Source organism: Passer domesticus, chromosome 13 (genome assembly GCF_036417665.1).
Source record: "Passer domesticus isolate bPasDom1 chromosome 13, bPasDom1.hap1, whole genome shotgun sequence".
In the NCBI taxonomy this organism is placed as follows: domain Eukaryota; kingdom Metazoa; phylum Chordata; class Aves; order Passeriformes; family Passeridae; genus Passer; species Passer domesticus.
In genome coordinates, this window is record NC_087486.1 from 2240863 (window position 1) to 2265630 (window position 24768).

General features: G+C 43.6%; 1 protein-coding gene and 1 long non-coding RNA gene across 2 annotated transcripts; one reads left to right on the forward strand and one right to left on the reverse strand.

Moving 5' to 3' along the window:
- Positions 1–6082: 6082 nt before the first annotated feature.
- On the reverse strand, positions 6083–8610 carry LOC135280223 (uncharacterized). The gene is made up of 2 exons (XR_010347247.1): positions 8524–8610; positions 6083–7328 (listed from the first exon to the last, which is right to left on the reverse strand). It is a non-coding gene; the product is annotated as an uncharacterized LOC135280223 (long non-coding RNA).
- CREBRF (CREB3 regulatory factor) lies at positions 6115–23778 on the forward strand. Its single transcript, XM_064388010.1, has 8 exons — positions 6115–6254; positions 7158–7283; positions 8142–9225; positions 13365–13559; positions 15230–15419; positions 15929–16002; positions 16382–16504; positions 17856–23778. Exons 1-8 carry the CDS (start codon positions 6246–6248, stop codon positions 17969–17971), a joined length of 1917 nt encoding a protein of 638 aa, XP_064244080.1. The 5' UTR covers positions 6115–6245; the 3' UTR covers positions 17972–23778.
- Positions 23779–24768: the final 990 nt, after the last annotated feature.

Sequence of the window (24768 nt, forward strand, 5' to 3'; positions counted from 1 at the left end):
CACAGTACGAAGAGTAGACCAGACTGTAACGTTCCCTTCATCATAAGACTTGTGTTGCTTTTTGTTTTTTCCTGGAAACTACAAAATCAATTTTTCTCTTAGTCTGAAAGATTCTGTCAGGAAAAAATATAAGAATAGCCATCCTGTCCGAATGTAGAATATTGCTGGAGATTGGAAGCTGAATCGTTGTTTAATTTTGCTTTTGTTTTTTGCCTTTGCTTTCACCCCACTCTGATTCAGGGGAAAACTACGGCTAAAAAAAAATTAAATGTTAGTTTTACTACTAATTCTCATATGCAAACAACTCTCCTAACTCTGCAGTGTTATATTAATAAGGTTTATCCTATGACTATTTTAAATTTAACCATTTAAAAAATTAATTTAAGTCCATTAATATAGTTCTAATAAGTTTAACGTGCTGCACATCCCACTCTTGGCACTAAAATAAGAATAAAATCTCAGTCTTTGTTGCAGAACATACAGAAAAGTGCCTCTAGTGGGAATATATTAACATGGGCATACTTGTTACAAAATATCTGCATGCAGAATGTTTGTTAGTATAAAAAGTAATCACTTGTTTTGCTTCTGCCTCTTGCGTGATGGTCAGTGTCAGTGCAGGCTGGATATAAACACAGGCTGGGACATAAACACAGGCTGGGACAGGTCCGCAGGTGGAGCAGCCCTGCGAGAAGGGTCTGGGGGTGCTGCTGGCCAGGAGCTGGAGCTGCCTTGGCCCAGGAGCCCCCCTGCCCTGGGCTGATCCCCAGGGGCAGCAGGAAGGGGCTGGCATTGTGCCCCTCAGGTGAGACCCGAGCTGGAGCTACTGGAGAGAGCCCAGAGGAGGCAGCAGGGATCAGAGGGATGGAGCAGCTCTGCTGGGAGAGCTGGGATTGCTCACCTGGGCAGGAGGAGCTTTGGGGTGACACAGCTGTGGCCTGAAGGGAACCTGCAGGATGGATGGAGAGAGACAATTTACAAGTGGCAGGACAAGGGGGAATGGCTTCACACTGGCAGAGCAGGGTTAGATGGGATATTGGGAATAAATCCCTCCCTGGGAGGGTGGGCAGGCCCTGGCACAGGTGCCCAGAGCAGCTGGGGCTGCCCCTGGATCCCTGGCAGTGCCCAAGGCCAGGCTGGACAGGGCTGGGAGCAGCCTGGGACAGTGGGAGGTGTCCCTGCCATGGCAGGGGAGTGGAACCAGATATCTTTAATCTCCCAGCCCAAACCATTCTGTGGCTCTGGGATTCCATCAGTTTCTGAGGTCTGTGCTCTTCTGGGGCTCTGCTGCCCGGGGTGATGTGTGTGACTGCAGACCAGAGCTTCTCCTTAGAGCTGTCACTTCCAGGTCTTGAAATCTGTCTGCTGTGGGCGAGTAGGATTGGAAAAATACCACTGGAGGGGGAGGGGATGGTCAGTGGAGGAACAGGAACAGAGACAGTGAAGTAACAGTTTCCCTCTCCTGAAGGGAAGAGGCTTAGAAGAAGTGAAACAGTCTGAGTATCTTTAGTTCTTTTAAGTGGCAATGCTCCATCAAACTCAGGCTCTGGGGGTTTTAAGCAGGTGTTGTTTTCTCTCCAGGACAAAAAAGCCAAGAGCATAATGCCTTAGATGCTTGTGCTGGCATTTTAATAGGAATCCTTCACCAACAAGGGGGACTTGGCTGCTTTTGTGAGTCCAGGAATGAGACTGCAGTGGGTGGAAATACATGAAGACATTTTAAGAGTGTCTTTGCTCACTGCTATGAAATAATAATACTAATAAACTTAGTGTCTTTGTGGTGGGGGAGAAAAGTAAAAGAGTTTTCTTAAGTCTGGATAATCATTGAAGAATCATGTAGAAGGAAAAAAAAAAAGGAATATTATTCGGAAACAAAAGTAAGAAACATAGACATTCATTGAGGTTGGAGAAGTTCTCCAAAGCCATTGAGTCCAACCTGGGAGTGATTTCCACCTTCTCAACCAGACCAGAGCCTGGAGTGCCATTTCCAGATGTTCCCTGGACACCTCCAGGGATGGACCCCACCCCGGGCAGTCTGCACGTTCTCAGCTTGAAGACTGCCCTGAGCAGAGAGTGTTCTGTCACAGAAAACAAGTTGGCACAAACTGTGGAAGGAAAAAAAATGTTTTTAAGAAACGTGCAGGAGAATTTCTTGCATCTCTAACTCCAGTATTTAATAAAATGTCCAGATGCCACAAATAGTGCAAGGTACGTAATGGTTCCTTCCAAGCACAAGGTGTAGTTTCTGTGCTTTCTCTGAAATTCAGAGTTGGCCATGAATGTTTCAGCCTGAGCTTTCAGGTTTAGTACTGGCAGGCTCTCGTGAGCTATTTTTTTATACCTGCATCAAAATTGTGCCTTTGACAAGCTGTGCTGTGTGATGCAGTCACCATCATGAAAGTGTAATTGTTCCTGTAATGCACTTACAGCAGGCATTTAGCTGCTGGGATAATGAGCACTGTGCAGCCAGCAAAACAGCACAGCCAGGCTCCCTGTGCCTTTCCAGTGGTGCAGAATGCACAGCTGAACTGGGCCACAAATAGCAACTTTGGTTACAGCCACGGTACAAATGATTCATGCAGGTGACCGAGGTACACTTTCAGAGGTGCTAAGCTGAAAGCTGAATTTTGGGGATTTCTCTTTGAGGGGCTTCTTTGGAGGTGCTGTGCTGTGGCAGGAGGGTGTTTTAGTGGCCCAAGATGCAGCACATGCACAGGAGCTGCACTGTGTCCCCCAAATCCTGTGTTTGGAGTTCAGCTCCTGCTGCAGGCTGGGTTACTCCAGGAATCCCAGGTAATGCACCTGCTGCTCCCCTGCGGGAAATTCAGCCTTCCTGAGCATCCTGGAACCACTGTTCCTCTTCAGAAAGTAAATATTAAATACAGGGGATCGTTTTTAATTAGGATTTGTCATTAGGTTAATTAGATGTTAACTCTATAGAACAGGCTTTGGTTCCTTGTTGATGGCTGATGGGATTTTAACCAGTGTACGTGTGCATGTCTCCATCAGTAGCCCAGATTCCTAAATGTTAGAGGGACATAGCTGTTCCCGAGATCACAGAATCATGGAATGGTTTGGGCTGGATGAGACCTTAAAGATTATTTCATTTTAACTCCCTGCCATGGGCAGGGACACCTTCCACTGTCCCAGCATGCTCCAAGCCCCATCCTGGGACACTTTAATGGATCCAGGGGCAGCCCCAGCTGCTCTGGGCACCCTGTGCCAGGGCCTGCCCACCCTCCCAGGGAGGAATTCCTTCCCAATATCCCAGCTAACCCTACTCTCTGTCAGTCTGGAGCCATTCCCTTGTCCTGTCACCCTTTCCTTGTAGAATCCCTCTCCACGTGTGACACAGGCTCCCCTCAGGTGTCCTCCCTTCCTCAGGAGCAGAGCTGGGCACTGATGTGACTCCAGACCTGCAGACACAGAACCAGCTCCGGGCCTGGCTCCTTAATCACCTTAATCTGATTTCCCTGATTTCCCTGCAGGCTGCTTGCTGCCAGAGGAGCAGGCACCCTGCCCGCTGCCTTGGGCTCTGTATTCCACCTGTGTCTGCATTTGGGAAGGGCTGGGAAGGCATTAATGGAAATTGTCCTCAAGTAGAAATTCCTGCTATATTTATCTTCAGTAATTCTTGGTGCTGCTGTACTTGAGCTCTGCCACAGCTCTTTCAGTTCATTCAGAGCTGCATTCATTATAGATAACACAACAGCTGGACTATTCTTTTCTAACTCAGTCTTGGGCTGAAAGTGCCAGTAATGATAAATTCTGTAAGAATGGGACTTTAACTGCAGTCTGCAAATTACTTTCCTTCACAGCAAGTTCCAGTTTGACACCTGTGCTCCCTTATGTGTTCTTGCCTTGTGCCATACATCTTTATTTACCAGTTCATGGAGAAACACTGGTAGTTAGGTGTAAACAGCAGGAGGCTTTTAGTGGTGACCTTGATCCTCCTGGGAAATTTGGAAAGCAGTTGGAAGCAGGGCTGCTTTTTGGGAGCGTGAAGGATATCTGGATTGTGCAGCTCCCTGAGGCAATGTCTTTCTTTCATGGCCTCGCTCTGTTTTCCCCCTCCACAGAGGTGCTAAGAAAAATCCTGCACTGTGGAATAGTTGACTAGATCCTACTGGGATTCAAGTCACATTTAAATATTAATATTATAAAATATCAAAAATGAAATATAAAGAGAATTACTGGAATAATTGGGTTAGCTAATATACTGCTTTGACCTGGGAGGACATGCACTGGCATTCTTAAATAGTGCAAGAAGTTTATCACTCCAGTCTTGGAGATGGTAGAAATATTCTGAGCCTTGAATGTCTGTTTGGAGGATTTGGAAGTGATCCAGAAGCTGGCACCTGGAAGGGTTGGTTGGTTGTTACTGAAATCAGTGTCAGTAGAGATGAAGTTTCACCCCCTTTGCTGGCTGTGTGTGGAACGGCTTGAGGCCCATGTTCTGACAGAAAACACAACAAAGAACAGCCAGAAGCAGCAAATATTTCCTTTCTTTGCCCTTTGTATCACGGAGAACTGTGGCAGTCTCCTTGTGAGTGCAGGAGGTGGTTTGGTGGTGGTGCCAAAGCATTCATCTGATGTGCTGTTGAAAAAGGCATCAATCTGCATGGAAAGAAAGTGTTCAGGTATTTAGAATCATAACCTTGCCTCTGCCTTTGTGTCTGAGAACACCCCTGTGTTTGTTTTGAAGAACAGACCCCTTCTCCTGGCCCAGGTGAAGTGACTCAGTCATTGCTGCCACGTCCCCACCCGGGAAGGACCATCCTGCTGCGGTGTGGCCTTTGCTGGGTGAAGGGAGACGGGGCTTGCTGAGGCACAAACTTCACTTTAAATGTCACTTTTAAATAAATCAAGGGTTCCCTGGAGGTTTTGGAGCAGAAAGGAGCTTTTCTCCCAAGGAACTGGCTCGTTCACCACAGGGCCCTGTGAGGGGTGGCGAGGGTTCAGCTGAGAGCTCCTGTGGAACTGGACCTGGAACTGTTGTTCTTTGTATTCCAGCTGCTCTTGCAAAGCAGGCTGTTTTGATAAGTAAAGGCTTCTTTGCATAGTGTCTGTTTTTACCACAGTCTGATAGTCCATATGCTAAAGAGGACAAACTGGCTGAGATACCATCTGAAAGTGGGAATAATCACGGGGATGCTGTCATGTGCTGCTGGGGGAGGGCTCTGGGCTGTGGGAGAACACTTAGAGTTTACTATTTGTTTTTCAAAAGAGGAGAATAAACACAGCCTGAGCAGATTGCACCAAAGTCTGACTTAGGAGCAATGCTGAGTGTGGGTTTTCCTCACACTGTTCAAAATGCTGGGTTAAGCTCAGAAGAATCATTAGATAAACATCTGAAGTAGAGCAGGTCTGTAGAAACTCCTAAACTGGTAACACTACCAGTAGATAAATTGGCCCAATTTCAACATATGCCTTACTTGAATTAATAGAGAATATATTTTATTAGACAGCTGTGAGTTTGGCAGTTTTTAATTTGTTCTCTTGGGGAAATCTGTCTCTTCTGCTCTGCTGCTGGATGGTTTCTGTGATCCTCTACCACTAGATATTGCTGTGTGAGTGATTGATGTAATCTTATCTGATGCTGAATGGATTCATCCCTGAAGAAAAGGAGGAGATACCACTGAAACAGCATTGCTGCCTGTTTTGAAATTTGTATTTTGAGACTTTTGCCTGAGACGTTTTTAGAGTTTATTGGCTCTGTTACATTAGTCATAAAGGTTGTCTCTCTCCTGGATACCCAGCAGTGTGCTGATTATTGTTCCCAATTTGGCAAGGTTTTCTCTTCAGGTGTGTCTGTAGAGCTGCTGCTCTCAGCAGAGAGGAGAGAAGGCAACAAAATGTAACTTGGCCAAAAATATTTTTGCAGCAAGTCTGTTCTGTAGCATCTGTGGCTTTTCATTCAGTGAAAGATGGCAGGGGAAGAAAATTTCTATACATTCCAGAATGAGTAAAAAATCAACTTTCAGGGGAAATTCTTGCCTTTGGCTGTTTTTTAAGCTTTCACCTTGTTGGTGAAGGATTACTCACCTCCTTGGGGGTTTGCTGTGTTTATTCTGCACAGAAGTCGACAAATAGAAAAGCTCCATCAGGGTGAACTGAAGTTATCCTAAGGAAAAATTTCATTGCATGGATGGTGTAAACTCCTTGAGACTGAAGTAAAGCTGGAAAGGAATCTACAAGTGAATAAAACAAGAAGTTTGGAATTGGATTTGGGGAATCTGGGCTTGGAAATGCCTCAGGTAAGTCTGCTAGGATTTTATTTGCTTCTGTAAATATTTTTGCCTCTGTTTAAGAACAGATCTGACCAGCACTAGGAGGGAAGATGTGTAGGAGATTAAAGGATGTATATTTTGTAGGGTGCCTGTAGTGTGTGTGGTAGAAGCTGTGGTGCTGCTCTTGGTGCTGTGTTGTTCAAGCTCCAGCCACATTGTCTGTGGGTGAGGGAGGATGCCTGGAGAGCAGAACAGCCTTTTATTACTGCAGTGATTCACACTCAGCACACTCAATGACTTTCAGCAGCACAGTGTCTCTGCCTCCCCAACCCTCAGGGTGAGAGCGTCTAGAAGAGAAATTGAGGTCTGGAATTAAATGTAGCAGAAGGCCCTGCTGCCCATTCCCTGCATGCCCAGTCATCCTGCATAATGCTTTTTTTGCCAAATTTCACTTCGTTCTTGAGAGAGAGGTAACAATCTAGATTTGGTCGTCATAAATTTAGCTTTCCTTACAATTTTATATAGAAGTTTTATGAGTTCTAATGGCTCTAAACACAGTCAACACTGCTTCAGTACAGAATTACTTGTATTAGAGGGACTTCCAAATCTTGCCAGTGCTGGCCCTCATCTTCTACAAATGCCAACATATCCCAAAATGTGATAAACATAAGATTTTCAAACCAACAGGGAAGAATGAAGGAGCAGTGAATGCTCTTGCAGCTCTGTGGTGGATAGAAATATATCCTTTGATTGCTCCTGCATGTTGTCAGCTGCTCGTGAAGCATTCTCTGCCTCTGGGGAATGATGTGCTGATCTGCAGTGGTAAAAACCTTCTGAGACTAGGAGGAATGGTGATCCTCTTTCTGTTTTTTGAAGATGAAAATGTGCCTTTTCACATCACGTTTGAAATGTCTGTGCATTGTGTTGTAGCCCAGTGTGAGTGGAATGGACCCTCCTTTTGGGGATGCCTTTCGGAGCCACCTGTTTTCAGAGCAGACTCTGATGAGCACGGATCTCCTGGCGAGCAGCTCGGATCCAGACTTCATGTATGAGCTGGTAGGTGACCTCTGTGTGCCCAGAACTTCATCTCCTCCCCAGTTCCTGTAGGAATAAAGGGGTGGTGGTTCAAGAATGCTGGGAAGTTATTCATTATTGCTGGCTGCTGGTTAGGGAAGAGCTGGACTGCTTGTCCAGCAAGTGTGATGCTTCCTCAGCAGGCACTTCTTCAAATGGGCTCAAATCCACCTTGCACTGGTGCTCCAAGCCCTGTACAGCCTGGCCTTGGACATTTCCAGGGATCCAGAGGCAGCCACAGCTTCTCTGGGCACCCTGTGCCAGGGCCTGCCCACCCTCACAGGGAAGAATTTCCCCCTGCTATGTTCTGCTTCACCCAAGCTGTGAATGCAGAGGGAAGGAAAAGTTGACTCACAAGCTACTTGTATGAGCATTCCCTTTTTCATTTTCTCCCTGCATCAAAGGAGAAGGGTCACTTGTGGTCATTAATTGGTCATGTTAGAATGAGGTTTTCCAGGAACTGATAAACTCAAGTGTATTCTGTTAAGCACACAGCAAAGATTGACCTAGCTTATAGAGATGCTTGTGATGTCTTTCATATTTTAAATACATGGATATTGATACTGGTTTAGTTCCTGATGAGGAGATGGATTTGCAGTAGTAGAAAAGTACAGTGTTACAAGAAGAGCAGTGTCTTCAGAAAGACCTGTCGCTGAAGTACAGGAGCTGAACTTCATTTTGACCTTCAAAAGAAGCTTTTAATTGAAAGCTGAGGTCTCTTCCTCTGTCACCACTCTCCCATCCTTCACTGGAATTGAGCTCTCCTTACCAGGTTAAGGAGAGGAAAGAGATGATGATACTTTATTTGTATTAACTTTTAACTTACCTTATTGTGCACAGGACAGAGAAATGGACTACCAGCAAAGCTCCAGGGACAACTTGCTTTTCATGGAGGACTGCAAAGACCTTGAGAACTTGGAGTCTTTTACAGACATCCTGGACAAAGAAGCTGCTTTCACCTCCAAGTGGGAGCAGTGGGATACCTACTGTGAAGACCTAACTAAGTACACTAAATTAACCAGCTGTGACATCTGGGGAACAAAAGAGGTGGATTACCTGGGCCTCGATGACTTCTCAAGCCCATACCAAGATGAAGAGGTGATAAGCAAAACACCCACACTGGCTCAGCTGAACAGCGAGGACTCCCAGCCTGTCTCAGATTCACTCTACTACCCTGATTTGCTCTTTAGTGTAAAACAAAACCCTTTAAATTCTTTGTTACCTGGCAAAAAGATGGCGAGCAGAGCAGCGGCGCCGGTGTGTTCCTCCAAGAACGTGCAGGCCGAGGCCGCGCTGTCGGACTGTGCCCAGAAGGCCAGCAAGCCTGGCAGCCAGCCTGCTTCCAGTACACAGATCATGGCCAAGACCAACGTGTACAGCAGTGAAAAGGTGAACATCCACGTTGAATGTAAAGACTATGTTAAAAAAGCAAAAGTAAAGATCAACCCGTTGCCGCAGAGCAGGCCCGTGCTGAGCCAGGCGCACGCCGACGCAGCCAAGGAAAACACCTGCCACTGTGGGGCTGTAGCAAAGAGACAGGAGAGAAAAGGACTCGAGTCCCCCCACGGGCACAGCACAACTCCTGGTTTGCCTTTTAAAGAGACTCAAGAGCTGCTCCTCGGCCCTCCCCAGGAGAGCCCGGCGCTGGCTGTGGGGGAGAGCAGCCTGTCCGCCAGCACGTCCGTGTCGGACTCCTCGCAGAAGAAAGAAGAGCACAATTATTCTCTTTTTGTAACAGACACTTTGGGTGAGCAGTCAGCCAAAGCAGAGCCCGAGGAGGAGGAGGAGGACGAGGATGATATTGAAGATGAGGACCACGATGAAGGATTTGGCAGTGAGCACGAGCTGTCTGAGAATGATGATGAGGAGGAGGATTACGAGGACGATAAGGACGATGACATCAGTGATACCTTCTCAGAACCAGGTACCAGCACAGCTGGGCTTTGCTGACGTGGGGGTTGGTGGGTTTGTCCTCTGAGTGGGAAGGAAAGCTTTTAACTCCTGGTACTTACAGATGAGCAGCACTGATCTTAAGTTGTGAACTCTCCTCCCACGTTTTCTAAGTGCTTTGCAAAATGCAATTTATTCAAAGCATGCAAAGTCTCTGTTGCCCTATTTCGTGAAAAACTGCATAAACTGTGGTTGTGCAACAAAAATAATGATAGAGGATACAGGAAGCCCAGCTGTAGCCTGAGGTTAGAGCAGCTGCCTGCAAGTGTGGCCTTCTTTTCTGTTGTAGCTGTCTGGAAGGATGTGCAGAGCTTTCTAGCACTTCTCATAGCTGTGAATTTATCCAGAGTTGGATCTGTCAGGATGAAATCACATCCTGAGTGAAATGATTTCATAATTATTTAAGTCCTACTTTCAGGTACAGTTTTTCCACAGACTCCAAAGAATGACTGAAATTAATAGAATTATTTCTAGGTGGTTACAGCAGTAACAGTAGGGCTTCAGAGGATGCTGAATTTCTCTCCCCTGCCTTTAAAAATGGAGTTCTAAGAGCAGGAATAAGAACTAACCTTCACGTAGAATGTAACAGAACAGTAACATTGTATAAAAATAAATTCTGCAGGGAAAGCAACAGGATTGCACCCAAGTATTAATTTCACTTCAGAAAGTATTACAATATTCACATCTTATAACTGCCCTGTAGTAGAGAATAAGAATTAAAGTATTCAGACATTTGGCAATATGTAACTTGGAGGGGATAAAGCAGCTGAAGTTTTTCGTTGTTGAGAACAGCAGCTTCCCTAAAGCTTGTCAGTGTTTGTCATAATGAACTCTCAGATGAAATTATTTTCTAATTAGATTTCCTGCGTTGGCATTAAACTCGTTAAGCATTCTGCCCTTTATGCTACTTTCACATGCACACAACACATTTTTATTAACGTTTTGAAGCCTCTTCCTCCCCTCTGGAGTGAACTCCCTCTGCTTTCTGGGGCCCTGAGCAGCTGTTCCAGCTCTGCAGCCCGTGGGGGATGTGTTGTGCTGGGAGCCTGGGATCCCTGAAAAAGAGAGGTTGTGTTAAATGCTGTGGGTGGAATTAATTAATTAATTCATGATTTTACTGACCAACAATCCACATTCTGCAGCAGTAGCTGAGGATCTGGGCTTATCCAAGCTTGCCAAACCCTTCCATGAATGAAGCCTAAAGCCATTCACCTCAAATGTGGTGATACTAAAATTTTTATCATCTATTTGTCTATTTTAGGAAATAACATATCCAGGTATTCTGATCATGTCACTTTTGTATTTTGTGTTGCTTTTTTACCTCTAAAGGTAAATATTATGGGTAAAATATCTAAAAATAGGCACAGCACAGGAAAATTAAACCTTCCACAGGTCTGAAAGCAAAATCAGTTGGTATTTTGAGTGAGGATGTATTTTACTGAAAGGACAAAAGTCTGCTAGTTATTACTGGCCCTCTAATGTTTTTTTAATACATCATTTGCTTTTGGTTATTCTTCATGTGTGCTTTTAGAGTGAATGAAATGCTTTCTTCAAGTGTTATCTGAGGAAATATTTAGATATAGTGAAGGAAAAATAGCTAAAAATGTGACTGGCTCTCAGGCAAGTTTGGACAGCAGTGTTTTTATTATCACCATGACACAAATTTAGCAATTTTGGTCTCCTGCAAAGGTAGTTTATTATGGGAATTACCAGCCCAGACCTTTTCTACCATTTATACATGGTGATTTTGCTGTTACTGAGTATATTTTTCCTATCTCATTTGGTAGAAAGACTTTTAAATGACTTTTCCTGCCATGGAGTAGTCAGGAGATTCCAGAAATGAGAAATACAGCCATTTGTTCAGTTGTCAGTAGCACTGGAGAAGAAATGAGTGAACAGTGAAGCACAGAGGTTGTTTTAAGGAGCTGCCTTGGGTCAGTGTGAGCACCTGGAGCATCGGCTGGGGATGGTTTCCAGAAGGTTCTGTGGTGAAGGGGTGCAGAGCAGCAGCTCGCTGGCTTTGTTTCATGGGGCTATTTTTGGCTTTCACCTGCTGAGATGCAGGAGTCACGTGCAGCCTGTTCTCTGTTCTGCTTCATTTAACCCTGGAGAATTTAAACCTGAAACCACAGGGAGGGATGTGAAGGAGGACTTTTAGGAGGGGGTTGGGAAGGCTTCAGAGCTGAATACAAGAAACCTTTCAGATTTCTTAGAAGCCTGCCCTGCTGTGTGATCTTTGCTGAGAGGAGGAATAAATACACTAATAAATAATAAATACAGCTAAACAAGTTTGTGTGTTAGGTTAGGACACTGCTCTGGGTTCTTTTATGTAACTTTATAATGGCAGCAGGTCAGTGTTGGGCTTGCAAGGCAGGATGTATTAAGTCAATGTAATTGAAGTTGCTAACTTAATTACAGTTTGAATAAGCAAACAGGAAGTCCTGATTTTAACCTTGTTGTACATTTGTACACTTCAGCTCTTGCAGAGATTTGTTTTCATTGGTTGGATTAATTTTGTGTTATCATGAAGATGGGCTCAATTTATGTATTTCTGTATAATAAGTTACATAGCTTTTTTTTTTTTAGGTGGAAAGTCAGTGGGCTTTTTGAGTGTATTTTGATACTTATGTCAATCAGCATTTGAGTAAAATGGAGCTACAGTTACAAATATTTATGGTATTTGAAACTGTATTTCATGTAAATTGTCAATAACTTTGGCTATACAGCACAAATGTTTTATAAAGCGTGTTTCATTGTTTGGTTTGCCTTTAAAATCCTGCCTTTCCAACAAACCAGAGAACCCAAGTAAATGAGTTGATGAAATTATGAGAAACAGAACCTCAGGATGGATTTCATCCTTCTGCATACCTGACTTCTGTTTGTGCTTTGGGTTATGATGCGAGAGTCAAACCAAAGCAAGAAAGTTTGTTTTTCCTCTTTCAACTGGTTTTTCAAGTGCAAACAGACTAATTGAATGGGCTGTTTTAAAAGGAAGAAAGTGTTCTTTGTGCTGCTGGAAGATGAAGCAGAGCTGAAGCATATGGGGTCAAGGCTTGCTAAGCCTGCAGTTCATGCGTGGGACTTTTCCTTTTAGCATCCAAAGGCTTTTCCTTTAGCTCCATCACACTATGGGATGTTCAGAAATGCTCCTTTTGGAGTAAATGTAAACTAATATTTAGCATTTTAGCACAAAAGGTTGTGCTGTGGTTTGAGAATTTTTTTAACCTTAGTATAGATTATCTTTATTTTCTGAAGCATATCTGGGGTTTGAAAACCTGTGGTTTGTATTTACGTAGTTATGGTAAAATGTTTCTGTGATGTGGGCAGTGGCATTACAATTTCCATGTCCTTCATGAGCAATTCATGATATCAAGTGCATCATAATTCACCTCTAAAATATTGTACAGCTTCACTGAGGGTCATTTCTTCTCATCCCACTGAAGAGGAGGAAGAGGTTGAACAGTGGGTCCAGATCCCTTCAGCTTAGATGGCCCTTGGTCACTGTCCTGATAACAGAGTCCCTTTCTCCAGCCTGGGAGGGATCAGTGCTTGGATTTATTCCCTGCAGGTCTTTGGACTCAAGGAGCAGCAGGAGTTGGACTCAGTCCTGTGGGCCTCTTCCAACTCAGAGTGTTCTATAATTGAATAATTTTTTCTTTATTGTCTTTTGCTAATCCTTTTTATTTAATCTGCTTCTCTCTTAATGCTTTTTGTCAAATGTGGAGGTGAGTTAGGATTGTGTTCCTGCCAATTCATGGGGAAAATTGTCAGGATGGGTGAAAATGGTCCAACATCTGCACAAACAACATCTGTCTGTACTTGGCACTGCTGGGATTGTGGGGGACTACAACTTAGGGGGCCAGAGAACATAAAGGGACTTTAAATGCATAAATAATTTTGGTTTTTTTCAACTAATGAAGCCCCATCAGTGGCTCAATGTCTATCCTGGAATTTAAGGCAAGTACAAGAGCAGTTGGTGCTGGAAACAGAGTGTTAGATAATGCAAAACAGAGCTGGCTGTGGTTTTGCTCTCAACTTGAATCCTCAGTCTGCTGCTAAATGGCTACAAACAATTCTGTCACCAGCATATAAACAACCCCTGCATCCTTTTAGGGTATGAAAACGATTCTGTGGAGGATTTGAAAGAAATGACTGCAATATCCTCTCGGAAAAGAGGCAAGCGAAGATACTTCTGGGAGTACAGCGAGCAGCTGACACCATCCCAGCAGGAGAGGATGCTGAGGCCATCCGAGTGGGACAGGGACACCCTGCCCAGCAACATGTACCAGAAGAATGGGCTCCACCATGGTAAGAAATCCATTCTGGTCACAAATCTGTCTTCTCCTTGTGACACCGTCAGCAGCCAATTCCCCTCCTTGTGAGCGCTGAGAGGTTTGGGCCATGAAAAGTCTGTGCCTCTGCAGTGCCCAGGGAAGGCACAGTGAGCACACAGTAGGGACTTTCAGTGTGGTTTCTTCCAGAGGAGCGTGGATGAATTGAGAATTGTGACTTCCAAGGGCTCTCAGTGGAAACCCCGAGAGTTCAAAGCTCTCTCAGTGTGATACTGTAAATATTGGATGGTGACTTGAGTGATGTTTGCAGCTCGTGGCTGTTCCTGTCAGTGCTGCCTGTGTTAGCAGGAGGCTGGGAGGGCTCTGGGGTGCCAAGTTCAGGGGACTGCTATGGGCTGAGGACAAGCACTAAGGCACAGCTGTCTCTCTCTGCTCCTCCCTCCTTGTTTTCCCCCTGTGAATGCAGCACAGTGAAGCAGGTACTCCTCTGGGAATAAACCATTTCCTTAAGATGCCCTCTTAGAAACTTAAACCAGTTGCTCTAATAGCTGATTTATTCCCAGTGAGAAATTACTGCACCACAAACATGATTAACATCACCCAAAGCAAACCACTCTTAGCGGTATTTTTGTTTTCTTCTCACAGGACCTTTTTTAGGCTGCTCCATTTGATTTTGGCTTTGAAGGAGCAATTTAAACCAACTTGCCTGGTTGTAAGGTTAATGTTCCCTTAGAGTTGAAAATTACTGCCTTTAACATGGCAATTGACCTTCTCTTAAATCATAAGATTTGTTGTTGTTGTTGCTGTTACCTGTAGATTTATTCAGGGAAGAAAGCTTTTTTTTTTTTTTTTTTTCCCCATGTCCTTAGTTTTTAAAAGCTTCTTTATCCTGTAGTGAAATATCAGTACCTAAAATCCTGATCACTGCTCTTTCTCATGATGGAGCTCTGAGCAGCCTGGTCTAGTGGAAGGTGTCCTTGCCCATGGCAAGGGGGAGAAAAAGATGAGTTTAAGGTCGCTTCCAACCCAAACCATTCTGTGATCCCATTATTTCAGATTTGTTATCCAACACCAAATAACTAAACGTACTCTGAGGACTCAAACCCACCAGACACTTGGCCACTTGACCTTTAAGTCAAGTGCAAAACCAGCCCTTAAATAGCTCCAAATAAATATAATAAAAAGGGTTAACTGGCATTTATGTGGATCATTTCATCTCAGCATTGAAGATTTTTTCAGCACCAGGCCTCAGCACTCTTTCTGTGTACAGGACTTTGGTAATAAGATTATTTAGGAGTTTAATCCACTGGAGTGTGCAGGAGGATATTTTGGCTGCATATGAGTTAACAAGTTTACAGCTGGAGCAAAATAACAGGGTTTTTGAACTTGTGACATACATTTTTCAGCAGAGTTGTGTGTATGCTCTCTGTCACATCCAGGGGCCTGGCCAGCAGTGTTTGCTCTTATCTGATCTGGATAGAATATGAATTGTACAAAGCTCTTTGTGTGGAAATGTTTTTTGTATTGTGAGAGGCCATGGGGATCACCTGATTCCGGCCCATTCTTCTGCAGGGAACAAAGGAACTCAAACTGCACCCAAAAAATGCCTATTTTAGAGTGTGTTCTCACAGGTTTGTGTATGTATTATGTCACTTCCCTACCCATTTTTCTGCGTATTTTAAACAGGAAAATATGCAGCAAAAAAGTCACGGAGGACTGATGTAGAAGACCTGACTCCCAACCCCAGAAAACTCCTCCAGATTGGTAACGAGCTGAGGAAGCTGAATAAGGTGATCAGTGACCTGACACCTGTCAGTGAACTTCCCTTAACTGCCAGACCCAGGTCAAGGAAAGAAAAGAACAAGTTGGCTTCCAGGTATGCATTGGGTAGAGCTGCAGGGATGGGAAAAGTTGGATTGCTACGTGTGAGTGATAAAGATGTAAATAATTTTTACCTAAAGAAATTCTGCTTCATGTGGCAGCTCCTGCAGTGGGAGTGGCAGTTTATCAAATGGGAATTACCAGTTTACCAAATGGGAATTACCAGTTTACCAAATGGGAATTACCAGTTTACAAAATGGGAATTTCCAGTTTATCAAAAGCAGAGCAGCTGGCACCTTGGCAGCTGTGGTTTGCCTGTTTCCTACATAAGGAATTCACTGGGATTGGCTTCCTTAGCTGTGGGGAAAACAGCTGGGACAGTAGCAAATTCCACAAGTGTCAGATGAGAGCAGATGCAGGTAGCAGAGTGTTTTAGTGCAGGTGAGTGAGGATGGATGAGTTTGTGCATCAGAGCTCTGGGAGGGTTGGTTGGTGACTTCAAGTGGCTCTTACTACTCTGGAATTTCTGGTGGTGCTCTAATTTTTCCCCTCTTCTTGCCACAGGGCTTGTAGACTAAAAAAGAAAGCCCAGTATGAAGCCAATAAAGTTAAACTCTGGGGTCTCAACACGGAATATGGTAAATACAACTCTTCACATCTTAATTTTCCTTTTGTTTGGGCAAGTCTGTGTTTTGCACCGTGATGTAACCTGGCTCACGGAGAAAAGAGTTGGTACAAATCCAGCAATTCTGGTGGTACAAAACCAGCTCAATGAATGAAATTAATGTAATTTGGGTAACTTGAGCTACTTTGCAGGTTTAAATTATGTAAATGTATGCATGTTCTGTAAATATTTTTGAAAATATTGGTAATATTTGATGTAAACTATTACATTTAATTTGCAGTAAGTGTGATGTGACACTTTTGACACAGATAGCTGTGTGTGGGTAACTGTGAATCCCTTCCAGGGGAATGTGATGTAAAGCTAATCCTTTTCTTTTGGGTTTTTTTTTTCAGATAATTTACTCTTTGTCATCAACTCCATTAAACAAGAAATAGTTAATCGGGTGCAGGTACCTAAAGATGACAGAGGAATCAACATGGAACAAAAGTTGAACATACTTATTAAAGACACTCTTGGTAAGCAGTGAACTTTGTGTATTTGCCTAGGTATGAAGATATAGAATCATAAAAGCCCTGAGGAGCCCCAAAGCTCATCCCATTCCACCAGAGACACCTCCCACTGTCCCAGGCTGCTCCAAACCCAATGTCCAGCCTGGCCTTGGGCACTTCCAGGGATCCAGGGGCAGCCCCAGCTGCTCTGGGCACCCTGTGCCAGGGCCTGCCCACCCTCACAGGGAACAATTCCTAATTCCCAATGTCCCATCCATCCCTGCTCTCTGGCAGAGTGCAGCCATTCTGTGTCCTGTCACTCCATCCCTTGTAAAAAGTCTCTCTCCATCTCATTGTCCTGCTCAGGCACTGTGAGGCCACAATGAGGTCACTCCAAAGCTTCTCCTCTCCAGGTTGAACAACCCCAATTCTCCCAACCTTTCCTCCCAGCTCTCTGATCATCCTGGTGCCTCCTCTGGGCTTGCTTTATTTGATTGCAGAGAATTTCTGATACAGAGGAACAAATGAGCCCTTTCCTGATTCCATTTGTCCCAACCAAAGTGTCCCCTGGCTTTGTGTCACCTGTAGTGATGCCTTGGGAAGGCTGTGCTAGAACAGAGGCCAGACAGAGTTAAAAAATAAAGCAGGGATTTATTAAAGGATCTCCTCCATGGATGCACCTTGGGCAGCAGCAGAGCCCAGCCAGGGCTGCACCCAAGATGAACCCAAATGGTCCCAAGATGAACCCAAATGGTCCCAAAATGAACCCAAGATGAACCCAAATGGTCCCAAAATGAACCCAGGATGAACCCAAATGGTCCCAAAATGAACCCAGGATGAACCCAAATGGTCCCAAAATGAACCCAGGATGAACCCAAATGGTCCCAAAATGAACCCAGGATGAACCCAAATGGTCCCAAAATACACGCAGGATGAACCCAAATGGTCCCAAAATGAACCCAAGATGAACCCAAATGGTCCCAAAATGCCCCCAAGATGAACCCAAATGGTCCCAAAATGCACGAGCGCTGCCGGGGTCTCTCCCTGGGCTCAGCTCTGCTCCATGTGCACATTGCAGTTCAGTGTCCAATCCCAGCTGCAGCCCCTGCAGTCCCATCCTTGTTTTTCTCTCTGCAGCCCACGGGGTTTGTGCTCTTGGGCTGAGATTTGGATCACTTGTCCTTGGTGCCCAGCTGGAGCAGGAATTGTTTTGTGTCCCTGCTCTGTGCAGAGAGCTCACCATCCCCTGATGTGAAGCTCAAACTCACACACTAAAGCAGCACAGAACGTGAAAAATAGAAAAGCTGAAACCTGAGGCATCAGTAGGAATGTGCCATGAGCAGTGACCTGAGAGCAGCTTCTCTTCCCTCCCTTTCAGGACTTCCTGTAGCTGGACAGACCTCAGAGTTTGTGAACCAGGTGCTGGAGAAGACAGCGGAGGGCGACCCCACGGGCGGCCTGGTGGGGCTGCGGATACCCATGGCCAAGGTGTAGGACAGGCCTGGAGCTGCTCCCCGGGCAGCTTCTGCCCGTGCTGCTCGTTGTAAATGGCATTCTGGTCTGCATGTCAGCTTAGCATTCTGTAAACACTCACCTGTAGGTTCCATTGGTTTCAAGTAACAGCGTAGGAAAACAAATCACGGCGTGGTAGAAAATGCTGCAGAGCATTTTTGGACCATAAACCAGATAGTTTCAAAGCTGCTTCAAGCTCAAGGGCAGAAATGAGAGTTCTCTTTCAAATGATCTAGGACCAGAATATATCACTTTTGTTTTAGAAGCAAAAATATGGGTTTGCTAGAGAAAATATTTTAGCATTTGCCAGACATTGTGACAGGTTTATGGTCCAAGTGAAGTAAGAGGAAGCATTTTTTTGGTGAAGCTGTCAATGTAGGGAGTTTTTTGTTCTTTTTTTTTATTTTATTTTTAAATAATTGGGTTTTCTTTTCTTGTTCTTAAAAAAAACCAATAAGCTTTCTTTGCAACCATTAACTTGTACATAGCACACGCAGCATTAGAGCTAGTGTGCCATATAAGACTTTAATTTTCTGAGCTTAATAGAGTATTTAAATGTCCGTGCAAGCAAGAGAAAAAAAAAAGTATATTCTTTGTGCCTTGTATTTTGTGGAGAGAGCTATCAGTATAAGCTGGTAAAGTTTTGTATGAAGAAAACCCTGAGGGGCAAAACCGAGCTGTATAGATGGTGAGATTTTAGGTTTTACTGTATTTGTTCCAGCTCTTAAAAATTTTTGAATGTATATAGGAATATGTTGAAAATGTAGATATATGCCACAGAGTCTATGTATTGTATAAAAGATGGCTCTAGAAAACTCAATTTCGGTACTTTGGCCGGAAGAAAACAAATACTTGCACATTAATGCGATTGTTTATTTTTGTACCAAAGACAAATGCAACTGATATGGCGAACTGCCAGTCTAAGTAAAGTTTTGCACAGCTTATATGATACTGTACTGAATGTAAAAACAAAAGAAAAAAAAGAAAAAAAATTAAAGGTCAGGGTTAGGGATCTTACTGAACTGTGAATTTTTTTGTTTGGGTCCAATTATCTACAGAAGGAGCATTCATACATAACAATATTATTTTGCTGTTCTTGTAGTTCGCTTCCATGGTAGATAAGTTGGTGGCCGTCTTGGAGTCTTTAAATCTTTTTTCTCTGCACTTACTGTAGGAGATTTTAATATATTTGGATTTTAGTAAGCTATTGGTAAAATAGTTTTCGACTTTGAGAATTTAAAAAAAAAAAGTATTTAGCTTGTTGTAGTATACTTCCACCAAACAACCAAAATAAAATTATTTTTATTGTAACATGTATATATGTAAAGAGGAAAAAAAAAAGAGCTACAAATATCTAATTCCTTAGTTGCCACTTTTTCCAGTTGATGTATTATTATGCATGTGATGTTTCCAAGGATCAACACAGGCTTCAAACAAAACAAAAAAAAAATTTATAGACTTTTATATTTTTGTACAGGTATTTCGAAACTAGCTTCTTCAGACTTATATGTGACTTATTCTTGTTAATTCAGTAGTTTCTATGATTGAAGACTATTAACACAAAGTTCTTATTTGCTCTTCTGCTAATAAGAGTTGGCTTTGTAGTCAGTGTTAACGTACAGATAAAAGCTTTAGCCTTTGATGAGAAAGTCCTTTATCTCAAGGCAAGATCATTCTCTGGTTTCATGGACCCCCCTCCTTTTCCTCCCTGTTCTTTCTCTCCCTATTTAAAGATGACAAAACACTGTTTACTGAAAATAGAAATACCAAATATTTTCAAATGTAGCTGCTGAAAAAAAAAAAATGCAAAAGTCCATGAAGGCTTTCTCCCCACTCCCTTTGGGGAACTTCTCCACTTCGTTTCTGGTTTGTCTGAGTTTGTTTGTACTGTGATTCCTTTTTGTTTCTAAGTAGATTATTTTTATATCCAAGCTTGTACTAGAAGAGAAAAAAGCCTGAATTGGTAACAGTGCAGGAAGAGTGGCCGGTGAGCGTGGTGGCCCTGCCACGCTCACAGCTTCCTTTGTACCTAAATATTTTGGAAGATTCAAAAGGGAGGAGGAGGCCAAAATACCACTACTGAGCTGTACAGAAAGTCTTTCCTACAAGAGACTGAACAAATACCCAGGGCAATTTAGGCAAAACTTTGTAAATCCACTTAAGGCTTGCAAAATCTGAGTGGAATGTGGGTGTTTTCCTTCGAGGTGTTCGTTGTTGTTGTTGTTCAGGTGAGGTGAGAGTTGGCTGCTGCTTTCCACGGTGGGTCTGGTGTGTTCCTCTTGTTCTTGTGGAGCTGCCCAGGGCCCCGAAAACCCCGAGAGAGAATGTGTGCTGTGAGGTGCAGGCTGTGCCTGGGCAGGGCTGGCACGCAGAGCTTGTCCCTGTGCTCCATCCAACCCTGCAGGCGAGGCAGCATCTGAGCACGGAGAGAGAGCAGTTTGAAATCAGGTAAAAACTTTGGGACAAATTCAACTGACAAGGTATTTAAAAGCCCCCCCTTTTTTTACTGCCTGGGAATCCTGGGCAGCACACAACTTTATAGCTTTTTATTTTTGTCTGAAAACCAGACTATGATTTTGGTCTCGCATTTCAAAGTAGACTTTGAATCTTTAGTGAGTTCCATACCCTCGCATTTCAGTGTTTCCTATGTATTATTTTAAGTTAAAGCTTTGAAATAGTTGAGCTTTTTAATGTTGACACTTTATTTTGTAACTATTTATATGTATGTATATCTTAGAAAAGCACTTTGTTTAAAAAAAAAAAAGGAGGAAAAAGAAAAAAAAAAAAAAGAAACTGCGTTTTATATGATTCCTGCCACTTGCTGCTAACTCTGGGCTGGTCAGAATGCTGCAGCGATACTTGAGATAATAAAACCTGGCAGTAAAATGTAGAGTAAAGATAAGACCTTTTGCTGGTTTAACTTTATCATAAAGGTGACATAGGCAAGCTGTGCAGCTTTACATTTTAACCAGGGGACTCTGTGGCATTTAAACCGTCTAGAAATGGTTGTACTTTAATGCCAGTAACAATCTGCTTCCTCTAGTGTCATTAAAATATATACATTTAGTGTATACTTATCACAAACAAAAATCTTATAAGGGTATAAAAACCAACAAATGTACATGTTCTGTTTTTTGGCAATTGTGGCATGCGTTTTGGGGTGATCTTTAGAGAAGACCATTTTCTAAAGATTTTCAGTGTTCATACATAGTATGTGGATCTTAATGAAGTCCTGGGTTGTTTTTTTTTTTGTTTGTTTTTGAGTGTAGGCATTGTGAATATTCACTTTTAATCCTATATCCAAAAACAATGATCTATTTTTTTGATTTAATACAACCAGAAAGCTCTTCCTTTTTCTGATACACTGGATTCTCTAGGATTTGTTTCCATATTAAAAGCATGCTGTCATAACTGCTCTTGTCGAGATCTCGTCAGTCTGAGCGTAGGTGCCACACTTGGAATCGATGGGCTGCTTGTTCTGCTGTACCATGTATGACCCTCGTCCTTCCCCTCCCTTCATGACAGATGATGATGTGGCTTTATATTGTGCCTTACTTGTACATCTAGAACTAAGTGTTTTTCATTCCCTCTGAACTCGTCCAAGCTTCTGAGGTGGAATCAGAGCTGGTCTAAGCGTGCTGGAGCGAGTGCGGACAGGGCTGATTGCAGTTTCTCTCAGTAGTCCTTTTGTATTTTATGGAAGACCAGTTTTTGAATGGCCTTGCAAAACGTGGGGGTGCTCCTGAAGGGTGTTTTTAAACCCAAAACCCCTTTTGCTAACGCTTCCTCTTATGGTTTATTGAACACATTTACTGATACTTGGTGAGTACTTTTTGTTTTTTGGGATGAGAGAGACTTACTACTAAAGCTATGTTTACGTGTGGATGGGCTGGATTTTCTTATCATACCAGTTGAAATCATTGTGATTTAATAAAGTTGTATTGCTGTAAAGCTGATGTGGGAGTCAGGCTCAGCTGTGTTCAGTTCCTAATTTATAGATTGACTTTCTTCCATACTAAGAGGGCCAGGGAAAAGTTGGGGTTTTTAAAAAAAAGGCAAACAAACAAAAAACCAACCTAAAATGGATGAAAGGTCTTTTAACTAACCTAAAAGCAAACAGACACTTTGGAAATGTAGAGGTGTCAGTTCAAAATTTATTTTTAAAAGACACCCCCCAGTATTTATCTAATATTTGCCTTCATTAATGAAACAGCTTATTCACAGCTATAATGACTGGATGTGCTTTTCCATAAATCATTTAAACATAGCTATTTTTTGGTTTGGTTTTTTTTTTTTTTTTTTAAAGAAGCTGTAAAAGGTTTTATCAGGAGAATTTCCAGGGGTTGTATCCAAGCTGCCTCCAGCAGAAATAGCAAATGCAGTTCTGTTCCTCAAACGTGCTTGCTCGTCTTCCTGAAATTCTGCTGAGGCACAACCCAGTTCTGGACCGTGAATGTCAGGATCTGTACTTGGCCTTGAGACCCGAGTTTCAAGAGTGCATCTAAGCATGATTTGATCTCCTTTTGAAGTTGGAGGCTTCAGTTGGAATCACCTAGTGGAGTGTGCTGCTAGATGTGGTCTTGGCTTGTTGACACAGCCTTGCACACAGCTGAGGTTTGTTTTGTTTACCCCAGGGATCGTGTGAAGTACATTTCAAACAGTTGCTGCCTCAGTGACTGATCCTTCTTGTAACTGTATTAAGGGCATTAGTCTGTTGAGAAAACACCACTCTTGAATATCTCCCAATGTAAATTGGGATTCTTCAATGTCATTAATCAAAGATGGCACTTTCAGGCTGTACCTTCTTCGCAGCAAACAAAAATCTCTGTCTTTCTACAACTTGCATTTCACAATATGCCATGTTTTCCCTCCAGTGCTTCAAGAAGGTGTCTTTGCACTCTGAATATAATCCTCAGCCTCTTAGACATCCATGAACTTCCATGGGAGCAAATACTGACTGAATTTGTCTTTCTAACAAGCTGTGGAGCTAAAAGTGGAACCAGAGCTCTTTTAAGCCACACTGGCATTGTTTTTTCCCCCATAAAAAAAAAAAAAAACAACAAAATTCCAAACTTTTTAGATAACATCATTGTTCAGAGTTTTTCTGGAGTTTAAACTAATTTTTAGTTGGGTATATTTACAGTCAAATTTGTGTGACTTAGCTAGCTCCTGTAAGGAAAACTCCTGGATTGGCTTTTCTGGTGTTGGAAAAAGCACATCCCACCCTATCAAAATCTTCTGATTCGGAAACAGAACCTAGTAAGAAAACTTAATTTTAATCTCTCTCATAATGATGGATATTCATACATTCTGATTGGAATCCTCTACCTTCCTGGAATATTATATATCCAAGGAAAACTTCTTGCTCAGTATTTGTGGTTGGGTGAACTCTTAAGGCTGATGGCACACGCAGATGCAAAAAAAAAAAAAAAAAAAGGCATTTTAAACAAAACATGGCATCCTGTTCTGCCTATGCTTGGGGTCATGATTGTAATGCTGTCCTTGATATTCTATAATCAACTTCCAACTGGAGCTCAGAAAAACTTACTGAAAGTCTTGTCTCTGTTAGAAAATAAATTTACCTTGTTCAAAGCATGATCTGTTAAGAGTTGCAATGTTAAATGTTGGTTAATAGTTGTGCAGTTTTATTTTTTTGAAAAGAGGCACAGTTAAACTATTGACTTTGTTTACTCTGTCACCCTTGATCCCTAGCACTTCTATTCAGATACAAATTCATCAATGTATGCAACATCCTTTGTAATTTAAAATAAAAATTGTGGAGGAAATATTGTCTCGAGTCATTGTGTGTGTGGAGTGATCGTGAATGGCTTCTGCTGCCTTGAAATAAGTCTGTGACCTGGTATTTCCAGGAACTTTCCTTTGGAAGGGATGACAGCCAGGTAAGGAAATATCTGGTTTTTCCTTCCTCGTGCTCAGAGATGCCTGCTGGATTGGTGTGGGACCATCTGGAGAAGCTGGGTCAGTGCCTGGAGAAGCTGCTCCCTGCAGAGCTGTGGAGAGGGGCAGGACACAGCACAGGGCTGAGTTTGTGGGAAAAGCAAAGCGCCTGCTTCTCATTTTGGGGGTGCAGAAGCGACCTGGTGTTCCCGCACCCTGCTCCTGAGCAGTGTCAGCCTTGGCCAGGAATCCAAGGGGGCTCAAGGATGTAAACCTGGAACTGCTCCAGGGAATCGCCTGGCTCTGCACAGCTCCTGCCAGGAGGGAACAGGGACAGGAGCAGAGGGAACGGCCTCAGGCTGGGCCAGGGCAGGCTCAGGGTGGGCACAGCAGGGATTTCCCCATGGAAAGGGGGCTCAGGCACTGGAACTGCCCAGGGAGGTTTGGATCCCCATCCCTGGAGTGTCCCAGGAAGGGCTGGAGGTGGCACTCGGGCTCTGGGCTGGGGACAAGGTGGGGATGGGCACAGCTGGCACTCAGTGCTCTGGGAGGGCTTTTCCCACCTCAGTGAGTCCATGAAATCCTCTAAGCAGCCAGCTGAAAGAGGCTGTGGAGTGTGCCAGTTTTATCCTCACTGCCTGGAGTACTGAGGTGGTTGGGAGAGCCCATCCCTGGAGTGCCCCAGGAAGGGCTGGAGGTGGCACTGGGTGCTCTGGGCTGGCGACAAGGTGGGGATGGGGCACAGCTTGGGCTCGATGGGTTTCGGAGGTGTTTTATCACCGCAGTGATCCTGGAATCCCGCTGTTCCTCCTGTGGGAGCAGCAATTTCCCCGCCGCCGGCCCCGCCACGTCCCCTCAGCCCCGCGCGTCCCCGCCCGCCG